At 46.3% G+C, this 13,628-nt stretch overlaps 1 protein-coding gene across 8 annotated transcripts in view; it reads right to left on the minus strand.

Moving 5' to 3' along the window:
- CAMTA1 (calmodulin binding transcription activator 1) overlaps positions 1-13,628 on the minus strand; it is a 234,096-nt gene that overhangs the window by 151,793 nt on the left and 68,675 nt on the right. For all 8 annotated transcript variants that reach the window (XM_040084652.2, XM_040084651.2, XM_040084654.2 and 5 more), the window contains one exon: positions 1,816-1,951. In XM_040084652.2, coding sequence (XP_039940586.1) covers positions 1,816-1,951 — 136 coding nt within the window. The remainder of the gene's footprint in view (positions 1-1,815; positions 1,952-13,628) is intronic.

The following is a 13,628-nucleotide window of genomic DNA, read 5'->3' on the forward strand; positions in this document are numbered from 1 at the left end:
ATGTGGCCATCTGTATTTGTTACTTTCCAGGAGACACACTTCAGTAAAACAGAAATTAATGGGTTCAGTGCAGGGCTCTTTGAGCTAAACATGATCACCACCACATCCATGCAGTCGAGCCTTAAAGGGCTGGATAGCTCCAGCTTTGGAATAACCCTGAGAATGTCCCATTTCTTTTCTCATGTGCACATGTAGCAGCCAAAGGTCATCAACAGTCTCTGGCTACAGGTAAAGGGACAGCACCAGGTCTGGTGTCCTGCATCATGGAAGTTCACAGAAGTTAATTAAATCACACTCTGCAAACCCGAAACAAAAACAAGACACCATTTCTGTGATGATGACTTTTTTTTTTTCCCCCGTGCTTGTCATAATAAAACATTGTTATTGGATGTAAAAATTATGGAACAAAGTTATGCCTCTCTGGTGTAATATAATGCAATCCATTTAATACTATTTTAAACCCCAAAACCTCATTAGAACAGACAGAATGTAAGAATGACAAATGGGCTAGGAGGAAGCTGGAGCACGAGATGAATTCTGGGCACTCGTCCCCTTCCCGTTGCTGGCGCTGATCTTGGGAATGCCACAGGAGTGTCAACCACTACGCGGGGAGCACAGGGTGCCCATCACCCCAACAGGAGGGAGGTTGTTCATCCCTTCCAAAGCATCTGCCAAGGCAAGCCTGGGGGTGAAGCTGGAAAGCTCAGCTTAGCCCAAAGTCCAGCCTGGCAGGTGCCAGGCAGGTCTGGAGACACAGGTGAAACTCTGTCTGTCATGGATATCACGATTACCCCGACCCCAGCCAGGCTCACAGGCTGTCAGCTGTAAAATCAACACAGCCTACACAAACACATCCACCAGCCTCATGTTCCTTGGCCAAAATAACACAGCTGAACACTGCAATTACACATTTTAACAGCCTTGGACCACTTTGGCCCCAAGACTGGTATCCAATGTTGGGAATATAGCCCTGCTGCCTTAGGAATGAGCTGGGCACAGCTCTGCGGGTGGGTTTCTGCTACCAGAACAAGTAATTGTCATTCAATTTATATAAAACCTGGATAAATGCACTTGTTATTCACACCTGTACAAAATTTCAACACCAGAAATGACCAGAGTGATCAAAACAGCTCTCTCCTCATGCAGATGGAGGTTAAGAAAGAAAAGTGGTGTCAAACAACCACATATTTTAGAATGAACGGACTTATTCCAGAAATAAGGCCTCAGGTGAAATCACTTGCATGAATGTGTCTGAGTGGTTGAACACCATCAGCAGAACAAAGGTTCTCTCAAAGCACACATGGATTCTGGGCCAAATTCGAGAGAAATTTTATCCCTGCATAGTGCAAGACCAACACTCCATCAGCACTCAGAAATTACAGTAACTGCTACCAAAACCTAGCCGAGATTTGTGAGAATCAAATCAGACCCATTCGAGCTACCATGGTTACAGAGTGCTGTGCAGCCCACCCTGAGGTGTCGGGTTGCCCTTGGGCGGTGTCTGTTACAAAAACCATGGACTCTACCAGAAGATGCTCAGTGTGGAGACACTCAAGAGTCACACAGCTGCACGGGCGGATGGTGAAGCTGTGCTCACAGCCTGCTCAAAGGAGTCATAAAGAACAAGTGTATTTGCTGGGCGTGGGGCAAAGTGTGCTTAAACCCAGCCAGTAACTGAGACCCAGGGCAGATGGAATTCAGCAAACTGGAGCCTCTTTCTGAAAGTGTGGACAGCCTTTGTTGGGTTGAGGTGTCTTGGGGAGCCGTCACCTCCCGGCCCAGCACAGCCCACAGCCACCCCCACAACGCTCCTACCTCCACTCCTTGCACCTTCAGTTTCATGTGATCCTCTCTGGTGGTCTTCCCGTCTTTCCTTTTTTTCCAGCAATATCCATCTTTCCTGTATTTCACTTTCTTTCTGTTGTACAGGATCATAGAACCATTCTGCGGTCTAAAAGCAAGAAAGAGGTTTGGGTTACATAAAGCAGCAAAACCAGAATTAAAGTGTTTATGGAACAATGTCCCACAGACCAGCAAAAGGCTCCACAGAACAGCAACAGTCAGGATTTGGCATCAAGTAAATGCTCCCCTTTTGCCGCTGTTACCTGGCTGAAGTGATGTCTGCAATCTGCAAACTCTTCCGTGAGGATCTTGTACCTAATGCAGGAAGTGCCAGTGATACGTTAAAGAAAAAAAAGAAAAAAAAAAAAGGAAGTCTGATAAAATAGACAACATTTTCACTGGATGTATTTTACCTGCTACATCCTGAAATTAGAAGGAAAGAAAATTTAGAGGGGGGAAAGGATTCTTGTTATTTGATTACAATTTCTCTCTCTTACTTATTAACACTTCAGCAGAATGAGATTCCAACCACCTCTAAGGCTGCACTGGGACATGGATGTTGGCTTAAAATGACAACAAACAAGCAAAAAAGAAGGGAAGGATAAAAGCACGAGCTTATACCTTGGTTTCACTGCTCTGCTTAGATCAGTGCTAGACAGGGAGTAACCTGATCCCTTCTGAGCACCTTCTCAACTTCAAAGACACAGGAAAACTTTTTCCACTTAAAAACGACGATGGCAATTTGAAATGTCCTTAAAGGCACGGTGATTCCCAGCAGACAGGAGCCAGTGTAGTCTGGGTGTAGAGAGATTTTGCTGTTTGCTAATTGGAATCACAACCGAGGCAAGTCTGTTATAACACTGAGAAATAACAAATACCCTCCAAGCTGGGAGGCAGTGAGCATTTTTTCCACATGCACACAAATATTTATTGCATGTGGCCAGAAATCCAAGCCCTATCTTCCCAAACTACACCTCGTCCTATCCCCCAGGTCCCAGCAGCCTGGACCAAGGGCTTGGGGAGGCTGCTCCTCCTCTCTTCCTCCTACGCACCACCCTGAAAATAAACACTCAGGTGCCTGCACAACCACGGTGTGTTTGACAGCACTGTAGACAGTACATTAATTCAGTGGAGGTGTTATGCATCTCATTTCAATGTTTATTCTACAAACCCCCAGTCACTGCACGTGTGAGCTCAAACCCTTCTCACAACACCAGAGATCCCCCGGCCACTGTCGGGCTGTGTCCCGTGGCTGAGGAGTCACCCGTGGGATGAAAAGCCAGCACGAGGTGATCTCCTGCCCGCTGCCTCTGCACTCACACACACACAGCGCTTCACAAAACACGCCTCTGATGCCAGGGAAATCCCGCTTCCCTCGCCCCCAGCGCCACACGGGCACAGGCAGGGCAGAGCCCGGCTCTGCAGCCTCGCTGCAGCTCTGCAGGGCTGGAACCACGTTTGTTGGTTGATTTCTGCGCCGAAAAAGGAACGCGGTGAGAGGGCACTGGCAAAGCAGTTAACGAGATTTATAGAAAATAGAGCCCAATGAAACAAAATCTCTTAAGGATCTCTCTCTGGAGCGGTTTTCGATTTTGATAAGAGTGTATCGAGCTGCTTTAAAGCTCACAGGAAAGCAGCTGGTTTTTAAAGATAACTTCATGAGATGAGATGCAATTTTAACCTGATCTACGCTGCTGCTGTATTTCACCTGCTGTAAGGAAGAAGAGAGGAAAGCTCATCCCTCAGCATTCAGACATAGCCCAGAGCAGCCAAGTGATGGTGTGGGAGGACGCAGCAGGCGAGGCCTGCCGGGGATTCCCAGGGCGTGCGACAGACGCGACTCCAGCCCAGACCTCTGGGGGTTTTGCCACTCAGCCGAATTTAGGGAATTCCTTTTTCCCTTTGCAGATGAGAGGGACAGAGTCACAAGCCTGAGAGCAGGCTGCAATTCTTGATCGGCTCTGGATTTCCTCTCCTTTAAGAACCTGGGGCATTTAAAAGCTGCCTAATCTCTATTTTGGTTTCTTGCCTGTGGCCTGAGGGGAGGAGGGGGAAGGACAGGAAGAGCAATTGCAAAGCAGAAAGCCTTTTGTCTCAAGTATTGATGAGATCTGGGATGTTTTCCTCCCTCTCACCCTGCTATCCACCACCAACGCTCCCACAAATTGCCACAACAGCTTAAGAGCTACTTTTGCCCAATTTGTTCCTGCTGCAGCCAGGAAGATCCTAAATTCTATTTTCCTACTTATTTTTAACACGAACAATCATCCCCTGCAGCCGATGGGTCTGGGAACCCGTTCGTTGCTTGGGGCAACCCAGGGCTCCTGACAGTGCTCAGGAGTGATCCAGGCCACTGGATAAACCAGAGTTTCCTTCAGTAAGACAAGGAGAGGGAGGAATGGAGGAAATGGGATTTTCAGGAAGATTCTCCAGAGATGTCATTTTGGATTTGGCACCCAACTCAGCTGCACATACTGACCTCTGGCTCTAAGTCCTGCACTGAGTGGGTTTTGTTTCTTTTGGATTAAGGCCCTCACCTGGGTCATAGGAATCTAAACCTACTTATCTTCTTATTAACAGGAACCAGATGCAAAGAGGGAGTAAACGGAAAGCAAGTTAAGATTAGGATATTTTGGTCAACTGATGCTTCATATCTGCCTCTCCATTAGTGCTCCAATTTAGGTCTCTCTGGCCTGAAGGACAGAGATTTCCCCCTAATCACATTACTGCAATATTAAAAATGCTGCTCAGTTTAACCAGTTCCCTCTAAATTGTCACATTGAGATGTGGTAAATGTCAGACATATCAGTTAATGAAAACTACATTTTACTGCCTCAGGAGCTGGGGGTGCCAAAAGGGAATTGCAAATACTGCAAATCCAAAAGTCTCTTTTTCAAGATAACAGAGCAAGATCAGCCAGGACCATTCCTTGAGAAGGTCTGTGGCTGTAAGTGTTATTTTTTATTATATCATCTGCATTTATTCCAGTTCCAATCTAAGGAGGGTATTTAAAGGATGAATATGGATGTTTAATGCAGCTGCCATAAAGCAGAGGTACCACACACCAGACCCTTCCTGAACCTCACCAGTGCCTGGGTGACAAACCCCTGCCATCCATGCCAGCCACCACACTGAGAAACAGCCTGGATGATGCTGTTTTTCACCTGCCTATGAAGTTATCATGGAGCCAAGGGACAACAGGAGGGGGCTATCTTCCATCTTCTGCATCTACGCATGATAATAATGAGAAATTAACTTCTGCTTTTCCAAAGGAGCAACCAACTGATGCAGGAACTGGCTGGGAAAAGCTGGAGTCCTGGAGGAAGCCATGAAAAGAGACAAACTTTCAAGAAAATATTGCACCAAACTCTTGTCCTTGTTTCTTTAGGAGTGCAAAGAAGACCAAGTCCTTGAACCTGTCTTCATCCAGGCCAGTTGGGAATGAGAAGTGCCCAGAGCAAGTGTGACAATGTGCCTCCCACTCAGCTAATGCCCTGCCATGCAGCAGAGCAGGCAGAGCTCTGGGGCTAGCAAACACTGCAGGTGATGAACTCCAAGTAACCATCTATCTCCTTCTTCTCTGCACTGTGTGCAGTGATGGACAGGGACTGTCAGTCAGGAGTGCTTCCTGGCTGACATCATGCTCTCAGAGACACCTCATCTCTTATTTCTTGTTTCTGCCCAAGAAAAATATTTGATGACTGAAGTTATTTCTCCCCTGAGGAATGCTGCTCTTCAAGTCTTCATTTACCTTGACATTTCCCCCCACTGCACCTGTGGCTTATCAGAAGATTAAAGTCCAAATGGAAAACTGAAATAGGAATCTCAAGCAGTTGCAGCCCTGGACATCTCACCTGCCCTTGGCCATGCAGATACCTGGACACTCTCTGTTGGTTTAGGAGGTCACCCAGGCTCATTAAGGATGGATGACCCAAGGCCAAGGCAGAGCCACAACCTCTGTCTCAAGGGCATTGCCCCACCAGCCCAGGGATGCACCTGGAGGATGCTGTAACAGACTGACAGAAAGCTTTACATTTTATCTGCATGGGCAAATGTTTTCAAGACTGTGGGGACTTTGTCCATCACAGCTGTAACACTGGCAGATCACACAAAAATTTGTTTGACAAACACTTTTCCCCCCCTCCTAAATAAATGCTTGGCTTTGACCTTCAGGCAATGATTCACACTTGCCCTGAAATAAAAGAAACCCCAGTATCTGCCCAGCCTGCACCAGTGGGACCAAAAACCAAAGTAAAGCCCCTCAAAAATTTAATGTAGATGTTCAGACTTCACCATAACTGCTGAAAAGCCATGGCATCTCATGGGGAGAAGTTGCTGCTGTTACAACCTCCACTCTCCTCTCTACAAGTTGGGATTATTGGCACAGCACCTGAAGGAATCGCAGATTACGTGTTTGAAATTTATTTGATCTTTGAACTCTGCAGGGATGAAATAAAGACTTCAGAAAAGTCTTCTTATCCATGTAGTAGGAGGCATAAATCACAAGGAAATGTAAATACGCTGCAAGTTTTTTGTATCTAGAATTAAATGTCATTTGCATTTAAGATGTAAGTGAACTTCCTTCATATCTACAATATTTAAGAAGTTAAAGTCTAAAGTCACAGACTTAGCAATTTTATCCAGAATTGCGGTTAATGCAGTGGCTAATCCCATCAAGGGGGCATTAACTGGCATCTAGATGCTCCTTCTCATAGCAGCAGCAGGCCATAAAACTTAATCCTTACCTCCTCTTTCCAGCATGTAGCCTCCGTGTTCATCAATAAAAGTAATGTGATTCATTAAGTATGGGAGTAATTACCTGCGGCTCCAACAAACAGGACTGAACGAGCCATGCCGGTGCCAAGTTGGCTTTTGTGCCGTCGCACAAAAAGTGCCAGGGGCTGCCAAGGAAAGCCCTTCTGCAAGAGCAGGATAAATGCTGATGGCTGCAACACAAGCTGCAGACCACTACACAGCTGCTGGGCATCTCCTTGGCATGGGCTGGGATACCCATCAAGTGCTGTCCCAAAAGCAGCTCCTTGGGACTGTTTCAGGAGTGACCAGGATGCTGGTGCCACAAAAACACATCGTGAAGACATTCTGTTTGCACGGTGCATTGGTACAGAAGTGAATCCCTGGAACATCTGGGGCTCTGCTGACGGAAGCAGGACCTGACCATCCTCTCAGCAGTGATGTCCCTGCAGCACAATGCAGGCACTGGCAAGCACAGCAGCCTCAGCTGCGAGTGATGGGGTGGCAGAGCCTTGCCCGTGCCCCCATGGGTGTCTCCATCAGGCTGCAGAGGCTGAGACCAACAGGGCAGCGCCAGGCACCTTGGCACAACTCCCACCAGCACCACTCCCTCTGTGCTAAGACCTGTACTCACAAATGTGTCAGAAATCAATGTCTTTGCTCTGTGTCCTTGCTCTTGACACTCTACAAAATAGGTAACAGTGCTACCAGCACTAACAGGAGTGATAAAACTAACAACAGGATCTGACTTCTCAGTAGCCATTTACTCTGCTGCCATTTATGTTTAATTGTATTACAGCTGGCCCCAAAGTGTGAACTCCATGGAAGACTCACACAGCACCTCTGCCTATCATGGCTACTCAGCCTGATGAATTCCACCACTACAATTTTCCAGAAGCAGCACTGTCCCAAAGCTGCACATTTAGTTCAAGCAGTTAACAACAGTTTTCCCCACATTTTACTCAGCAATGTGATAATTCACGTGTTGATGGCTCTGAACTCTTAACAGACTTGAAAAAGAAATTAGAAACAATCTTTATGAACTCCTCAGCACACAGAGCAATTGAAGCCTCCTTGTAACGATGTAGGACCAAAGACAGAATATTAAAATTGTCATTAAGTGGAATGCACATGAAATGCTAAAAAGTCTTTCTGCAAATTATTTCTTGATATAATGTCATGCTGTAGAACTAAATCTTAGTACAAGGTATGAAAAAAGACAGTTAAATCAACTTTGTTCATTTAAATATAATTTTAAAAGAACTTGCATTCATCTCTTTATTGCTCAAGGATTTTTATCAATTTCTTTAGCCCTCATTTATTTCTCTTCCCTACTCCCATGGGGATACCATTTGATTTATTGGGAATTAATTCTTACAATTCATGAATGCTTTAAACTATTTTCAGATTAATCACCACCATCTCCACTGGTGCACTGAGGAGAGCCCCGTTCCCTCCCTGTGCTCACACAGACCAAAGGGCTCCAGCCCCCGGGTGCCAGCTGCCATTCTGCCTTAGCAATTGCTCTCTCCATGGTCCCAGATTATTACAGTCTGGGCCAAGGGCTCCAATTAACTTTTAAAAGACTTATTTGGAGATGGCCTCCTCCTGCGGGTGGTACTTCAATTCTGAATCTGGTCACTTCCCAGCACAGCAACAACATATGTGTGTGTAAACACTGCTGCATTCTTATGGGGAAGGAAGAAAATGGAAGAAAAATTCTATTTAGTTAGTTAACTTACTTCCTGTTCAATTTCCCAACTTGTAACAACCACCAACTCCAGGTTAACAAGGTTTCCACAACAGTGTCAAAGGGGGGATGTACCTTGGTTTTGTTCAAAAACATCACATACCAGGGAAATTTAACAGGATGCGTGTGAACCATGTCCTTGGGCTCTGGCAGGTGTCACCTCCCCAGCACAGAGGCTGGAGGGAGCCACGCCCTGGCTTTGCTGGTAACTGGGAAAAATCTCACTGGGGATGGGAGGAGAGCAGAGGTCTGGGGAAGAAAAAATGGTTTTCCCTCTGCTAGCAGCACGCAGCTTGACTCATGACTTGAGACACTATAAAAATCTGTAAACGGTTGAAAATTGAATAATAATAAATTAATTATAAATTTTAATTGAGAACCACTTCAAATCGTAAACGCAGTTCAACAGCTGATGAACTTCTAACACTGCAGGCAGCGAAACAGCAAAGGCTGGAGGAACTGGTGTTGCTGGTTTGGGAGGGAGCAACTCCCCAGCTGTGGTCCGGTAACACATCTGTCCCCCACCAGCACAGCCAGGCCCAGCAGAAGATGGGCAGAGCACTGTGGCAGGGGCTGGAGAGAGGACACAGTGCTTCTCAACAGCCACCACCAGCTCGCTCTGTCCAGGCAAAAGCATCGTTTGCAATATTGCAATTGAATTAAAAATGTTGATTTGCCTTGGACTCCGTCGATCACTGGGACTCCATTGATTCCTGATTAATAATAACTATGTACATTAATCTGGATTAACCTGGAAACCAGAGATGCTCAAACCCAGAGGCTGGGCTGCCTGGGCTGCCTGTCCTCAGCCCACAGCCCAGACCACCGGATCTTTGTAGGGTTGAAGCTTAGGGCTGAGTCAGCTGTTGAGGTCAGTTTTAAGATGGGGCAATGCAAGCAACCCCAGCCCTGTCCAAGCAAAGTGAGTGCTCCCAGGGCAGGAGGGCAGAGCTCTCTGTGCATCCTCCAAATGGGTTCACAAGTGGTGGCATTGCCCAAACCTGAGATCTCTTCAACAGTCCCCGACAAGGCACGTGCTGGAATGCCCCGCAGCAGCCTGTTCTCAGCCCTTCCTCTCTTTCAAGCGAACCTCACAAATACAATCTGTTTATTTATATCAATTTAGTCCCATCAATTAATGATGACAAGGCAATTAACTAGAATGCCAGACAGTAAAAAATAACCACATAATGCCTTCTTTAGAGGAAATCTATTATGTAATTCCAATCGGTCTTCATTAACACAAAGTATTCCAGTAAAAGGTAGTAATCTAGTTATAGTCTGTGAAATATGAAGATCCTCAAAGTAATTTTTCAGAATTAAGGATATTTTTAGTCGATAAGAAGAAAACCTGTCTGCATTTTTTCTGCAAAGAACTTTTTTGCGAAAAAACTACACAACTCTGTAACATAAGGTACCGGCACTGAGCAGGCTGTGCAGTATCACCAGAGAGGCACTAAATTTCATTTAACACCTCCCTTCCCCACAGCTTTTGGGGGCTTGGATCAAGCTGAGAGTATGGCTGCACCCATTTTTTCCATCCCTCATCCAACAGTTGCTGCACGGGTGCTGACACCAGAGAAAAGAGTCTCAAACCACCAATTATAGTGGTTTTCAAACACCCTGACAAGCAGGTATGGCGCTGATTAGTGTTCAAATCACTCTTCACAGCTCTATTTAGATGATGATGCAACACCCCACTACTCATCCTAGCCATGAGCTCTCCTTCACCCACTGGCTCCACAACTGCCATGAGTGACAGGAGAATGGCACAGCATGACCTGACCTGGCTCGTTCCTACCTGATACACTGTATAAATAACTTCTGCACAGAACAAAGACAAAAAAATTGCTTCAGTATTTCAAGTCAGGCACTTCAGAATTACCAGTGTTTTAATGGTACTAACTTAATTTATCAATTGTATCTATTAAAGATTCAAGTTTTAGGGAAAATGGGATGAAAAAACATGAGTCCACAAAACAATCAGCTTCACAGGGAAATACATATTTTCTAATTTTAAGCCTTATTCCCTTTCAAACTTATTAATAAACTAGTAGTTAAGAGAGAATTAACCCCAAATATAGAAAATCCTGCAAACAAAGAAGACAGACGAATATAAAAGTAGTCAACCACTTCTCCAAAACATGCCCAAGCTGTTAAGTACTCTCGACTTAAAATTTCTAATGAAGCAGCTTAAAATTCCCAAATTCCTACAGGAATGTGTTTACAATACAAACTCAATTATTGTCTTATTCTGATGCTTATCTTTTTTTACACCCTCTCAGCTCATCCTACTTTGGAATTTAATGACATTCCAGTATTTTGAGTTCAGATGAAATTACACATTTTCAGATTAATTTAGCCTAAACCAGCTTTTGAAAACAGCCAATCCATTTTCTATCGTGCCCTAATTTTCAACCCTGCAAGTCAGCATAAATTGCCCTTTTAAACCCTGCATCACCACACCATAAAGCCACGCTCACTGTCCCCAAACCCAGCACAGCACCCAGCATCGCTGGGTCAATATTTGCCCAATTTCCTTTGATCAAAACCCTCCTTTTCCTCTTACCTCTGTTATTTTTTGAGCTCATTTGCCAGAGAGCAGTCAAGGGGTGACCGTTCCCTACACACTGGTGCAGGGAAGGCGCGACCTTTTCTGTTTAGTTAAAATCCAAGGGCGATGTTCTCCCAAGGACGTTTCAGCTCAGTCTCACAGGGGAAGCACAGGGTGGGAACACGGGCCTGAAGCAGGCTCAGCACTCAGCTTCCCCCAATCCAAACCCCAGGACGTGGAGCACTCCCGGATGGACACCTGATGCTTCCCACGGAACGCCCCGCTAGCATCGTGCCGGGAATCCCGGCCTCTCCCAGGCTGCCTGAATCCCAGCACAGCCTCCACAGCTTTCCTCTCACCTCCCTCCCACCAGTTGTGATCTGATGCAACTGTCAAATCCTCGGCATGCTTGAAACCTACTTGTTCAGGCGCCAAGTGGAGATTCATCTAATCCCTGCAACGAGCCAGATGCTGCAATTGTGTTAATGCCATACAAGACTTTCACTTTCCAGAACTTCACCAGATTTTTAATACTGGCAAGAAACTAGGATTAAATGTTAGCTCCGGTATGAACCACATAATCTGAAGAAAAAACCCCAAACCCTACACATTTGATCCTTTTCATGCTTTACCTAGAGTGCCCTCATGTCCTTCCTGAGGGCAGAACCTCCTGTCTAACCACTGCCCACTCTGGCACATCAACACTGCAACAGTGGGACTGTGCCCACACATCACCTGCTTTGGCTGGCTTCCCCCCTGCACATGCCTCTGGCTGCCACCAAATATTATCTCACCCAATCCTAGGGATTTTGGTAGTGGCAGGTGGGCAGACTAAAGGAAGCTGTAATAGATACAGCAGTCCCTTCAGACCTGTGCAGGATTAGAAGTGACATTTTTATAAAATTCAGGAGTTGAGGAGATGAGAGCAAGGATTGAAGAGGAAAAGAAGCCAGACAAGAGCAGGAGTTAGAAAAGCCTGGGAGTAAAACCAGTGGGAGAAGAGGAGGCAGAGCAAGCAGGCAAAGCTGTGATTATAAAATCCTCCAAATCTTTCATATCCTAAATTTAAAGCAGAGCACAAAATACTGCCCTGCTCTTGGCTAGTGCTGTTCTCTAAGGCTACAGCTTGTCAAAAGAAGTTTGCTGCATATTTAGCACCTGTTGGGTCTTCTAAAGCTGTCTGGGATTACAAATGCCATTGAGCAGGGCGACAGGTCCCCATGTCACTGCCAGTGTTACCATCCCTGGCCTGAGGCATCCTGCCTGAATACTGCAAAGAAGAAATAAGAAGTCGAACAGCGGAAGAGCCATGTTTCACCTTGGCATTGGGAGCTGGGACTGCGCACTGCTCAGCGAACCCTTAGTGTATTTTCTTGGCAACTGGTCCAACAGTGTCACCCTTTCCTAGCTGTTGACAAATCCTGTTACACAGCAAAGATTTGTACCAGAGCTTTAATTTAATTACTGCAAATAAACCCAGCAACTTGGCCGAATCGTTTCCTGAGTTACCAGCCCAGCTGAGGGCAGGACCTGTAATCCTCCTGCAGTGCTGCCCTGTGTGACATCCCAGGTAACACATTGCTACAGCATCCACTGCTTCCAAAGATCCAGACAAAGCCTTCAAAACAACTTGGGGCTACTGCTACAGACACACAGCCCCAACCCTGCACCAACCCACTTTGGCTCCTGACTGTACCGTGGTTCCAGGAGCAGCCCCGCTGGCGTCCTGCAGCACTGGTGCTTCCAAAGCCCTTGCAACTGTGTGCAGGTCACAGCTCCAGCCCATGCTGCGCTGCCATGCTGCTGTGAATGAGCTTTGTGAGGCTGCAGGGAGAACTGATGGCACCCCAGAGGAGCAGGTCAAACAGAGGCTCTTGGACATGCTGCTAAAAGAGGTTTTGTCCCTCTTAAGGAAATGTGGAAAGGTTCCCGCAATTATCCCTTTGCTTCCTTTGCTTGTAACCATGTAAATCAACCCCTAATACCCTGTTTACTCACTGCAGCAGCATAAGAGCAGAGGGAAACACGGGAGCCCTTTATCCAGAGAGAATTAAATAAAATAGTGGGAACATCCCACAAATACCAAAGTCAATTAATTCATTTGTTACAGGGCAAGAGTCCTGCATAATTTGTCCTCTGAGTAGTTTATTTTAGCTAATTGCTTATCCAGCAAGAAGATCTCCCCTGCATGACCCATTTGCTGTGCAAGAGGCTCGACTGATGAGAAATAAATGGTCACCTTCCAGAGGGCATGGAGTGACAGCAGGGACGCTCCATATGCTGCTCTGGTCCTCAGACCCACATCCAAGGAGAGGAACGCACCCATAACCTGACACCTCACAAGCAGGGTGAGTGCTGGTGTCCAGGTTCTCCTGAGGAAATCAGGAGACCACAGCTCCCCTTTCTAGGACAAGCAGGAGAAGGGAAGGCTGCAGGTAAGGCATCCTCTGTGAGGCTTTTCTTCCACCCAGCTGCATCGCTGTAACTCGCAGCAGTGTGTTCACCCACTCGCCTTTTACAACAGCACTTAAGGCAACGGAACAATTCCAGTTGTGAGGGTGGAGCTCTTTGTCAGCCACATCACCCTCTCAGCTTCTCCACCAGAGTCAGACAGAGCAGAGGCAGAACCAAATGGCTGAATGCCTCACTGGTACATCCCCTGTCTGTAAACATTGCTGGGGAACGGGTGGAGCAGAGCTGTCAGACCCACAGCCATCTTCAATGGCCAGA

This window comes from Hirundo rustica, chromosome 22 (genome assembly GCF_015227805.2).
Source record: "Hirundo rustica isolate bHirRus1 chromosome 22, bHirRus1.pri.v3, whole genome shotgun sequence".
NCBI classification, from domain to species: domain Eukaryota; kingdom Metazoa; phylum Chordata; class Aves; order Passeriformes; family Hirundinidae; genus Hirundo; species Hirundo rustica.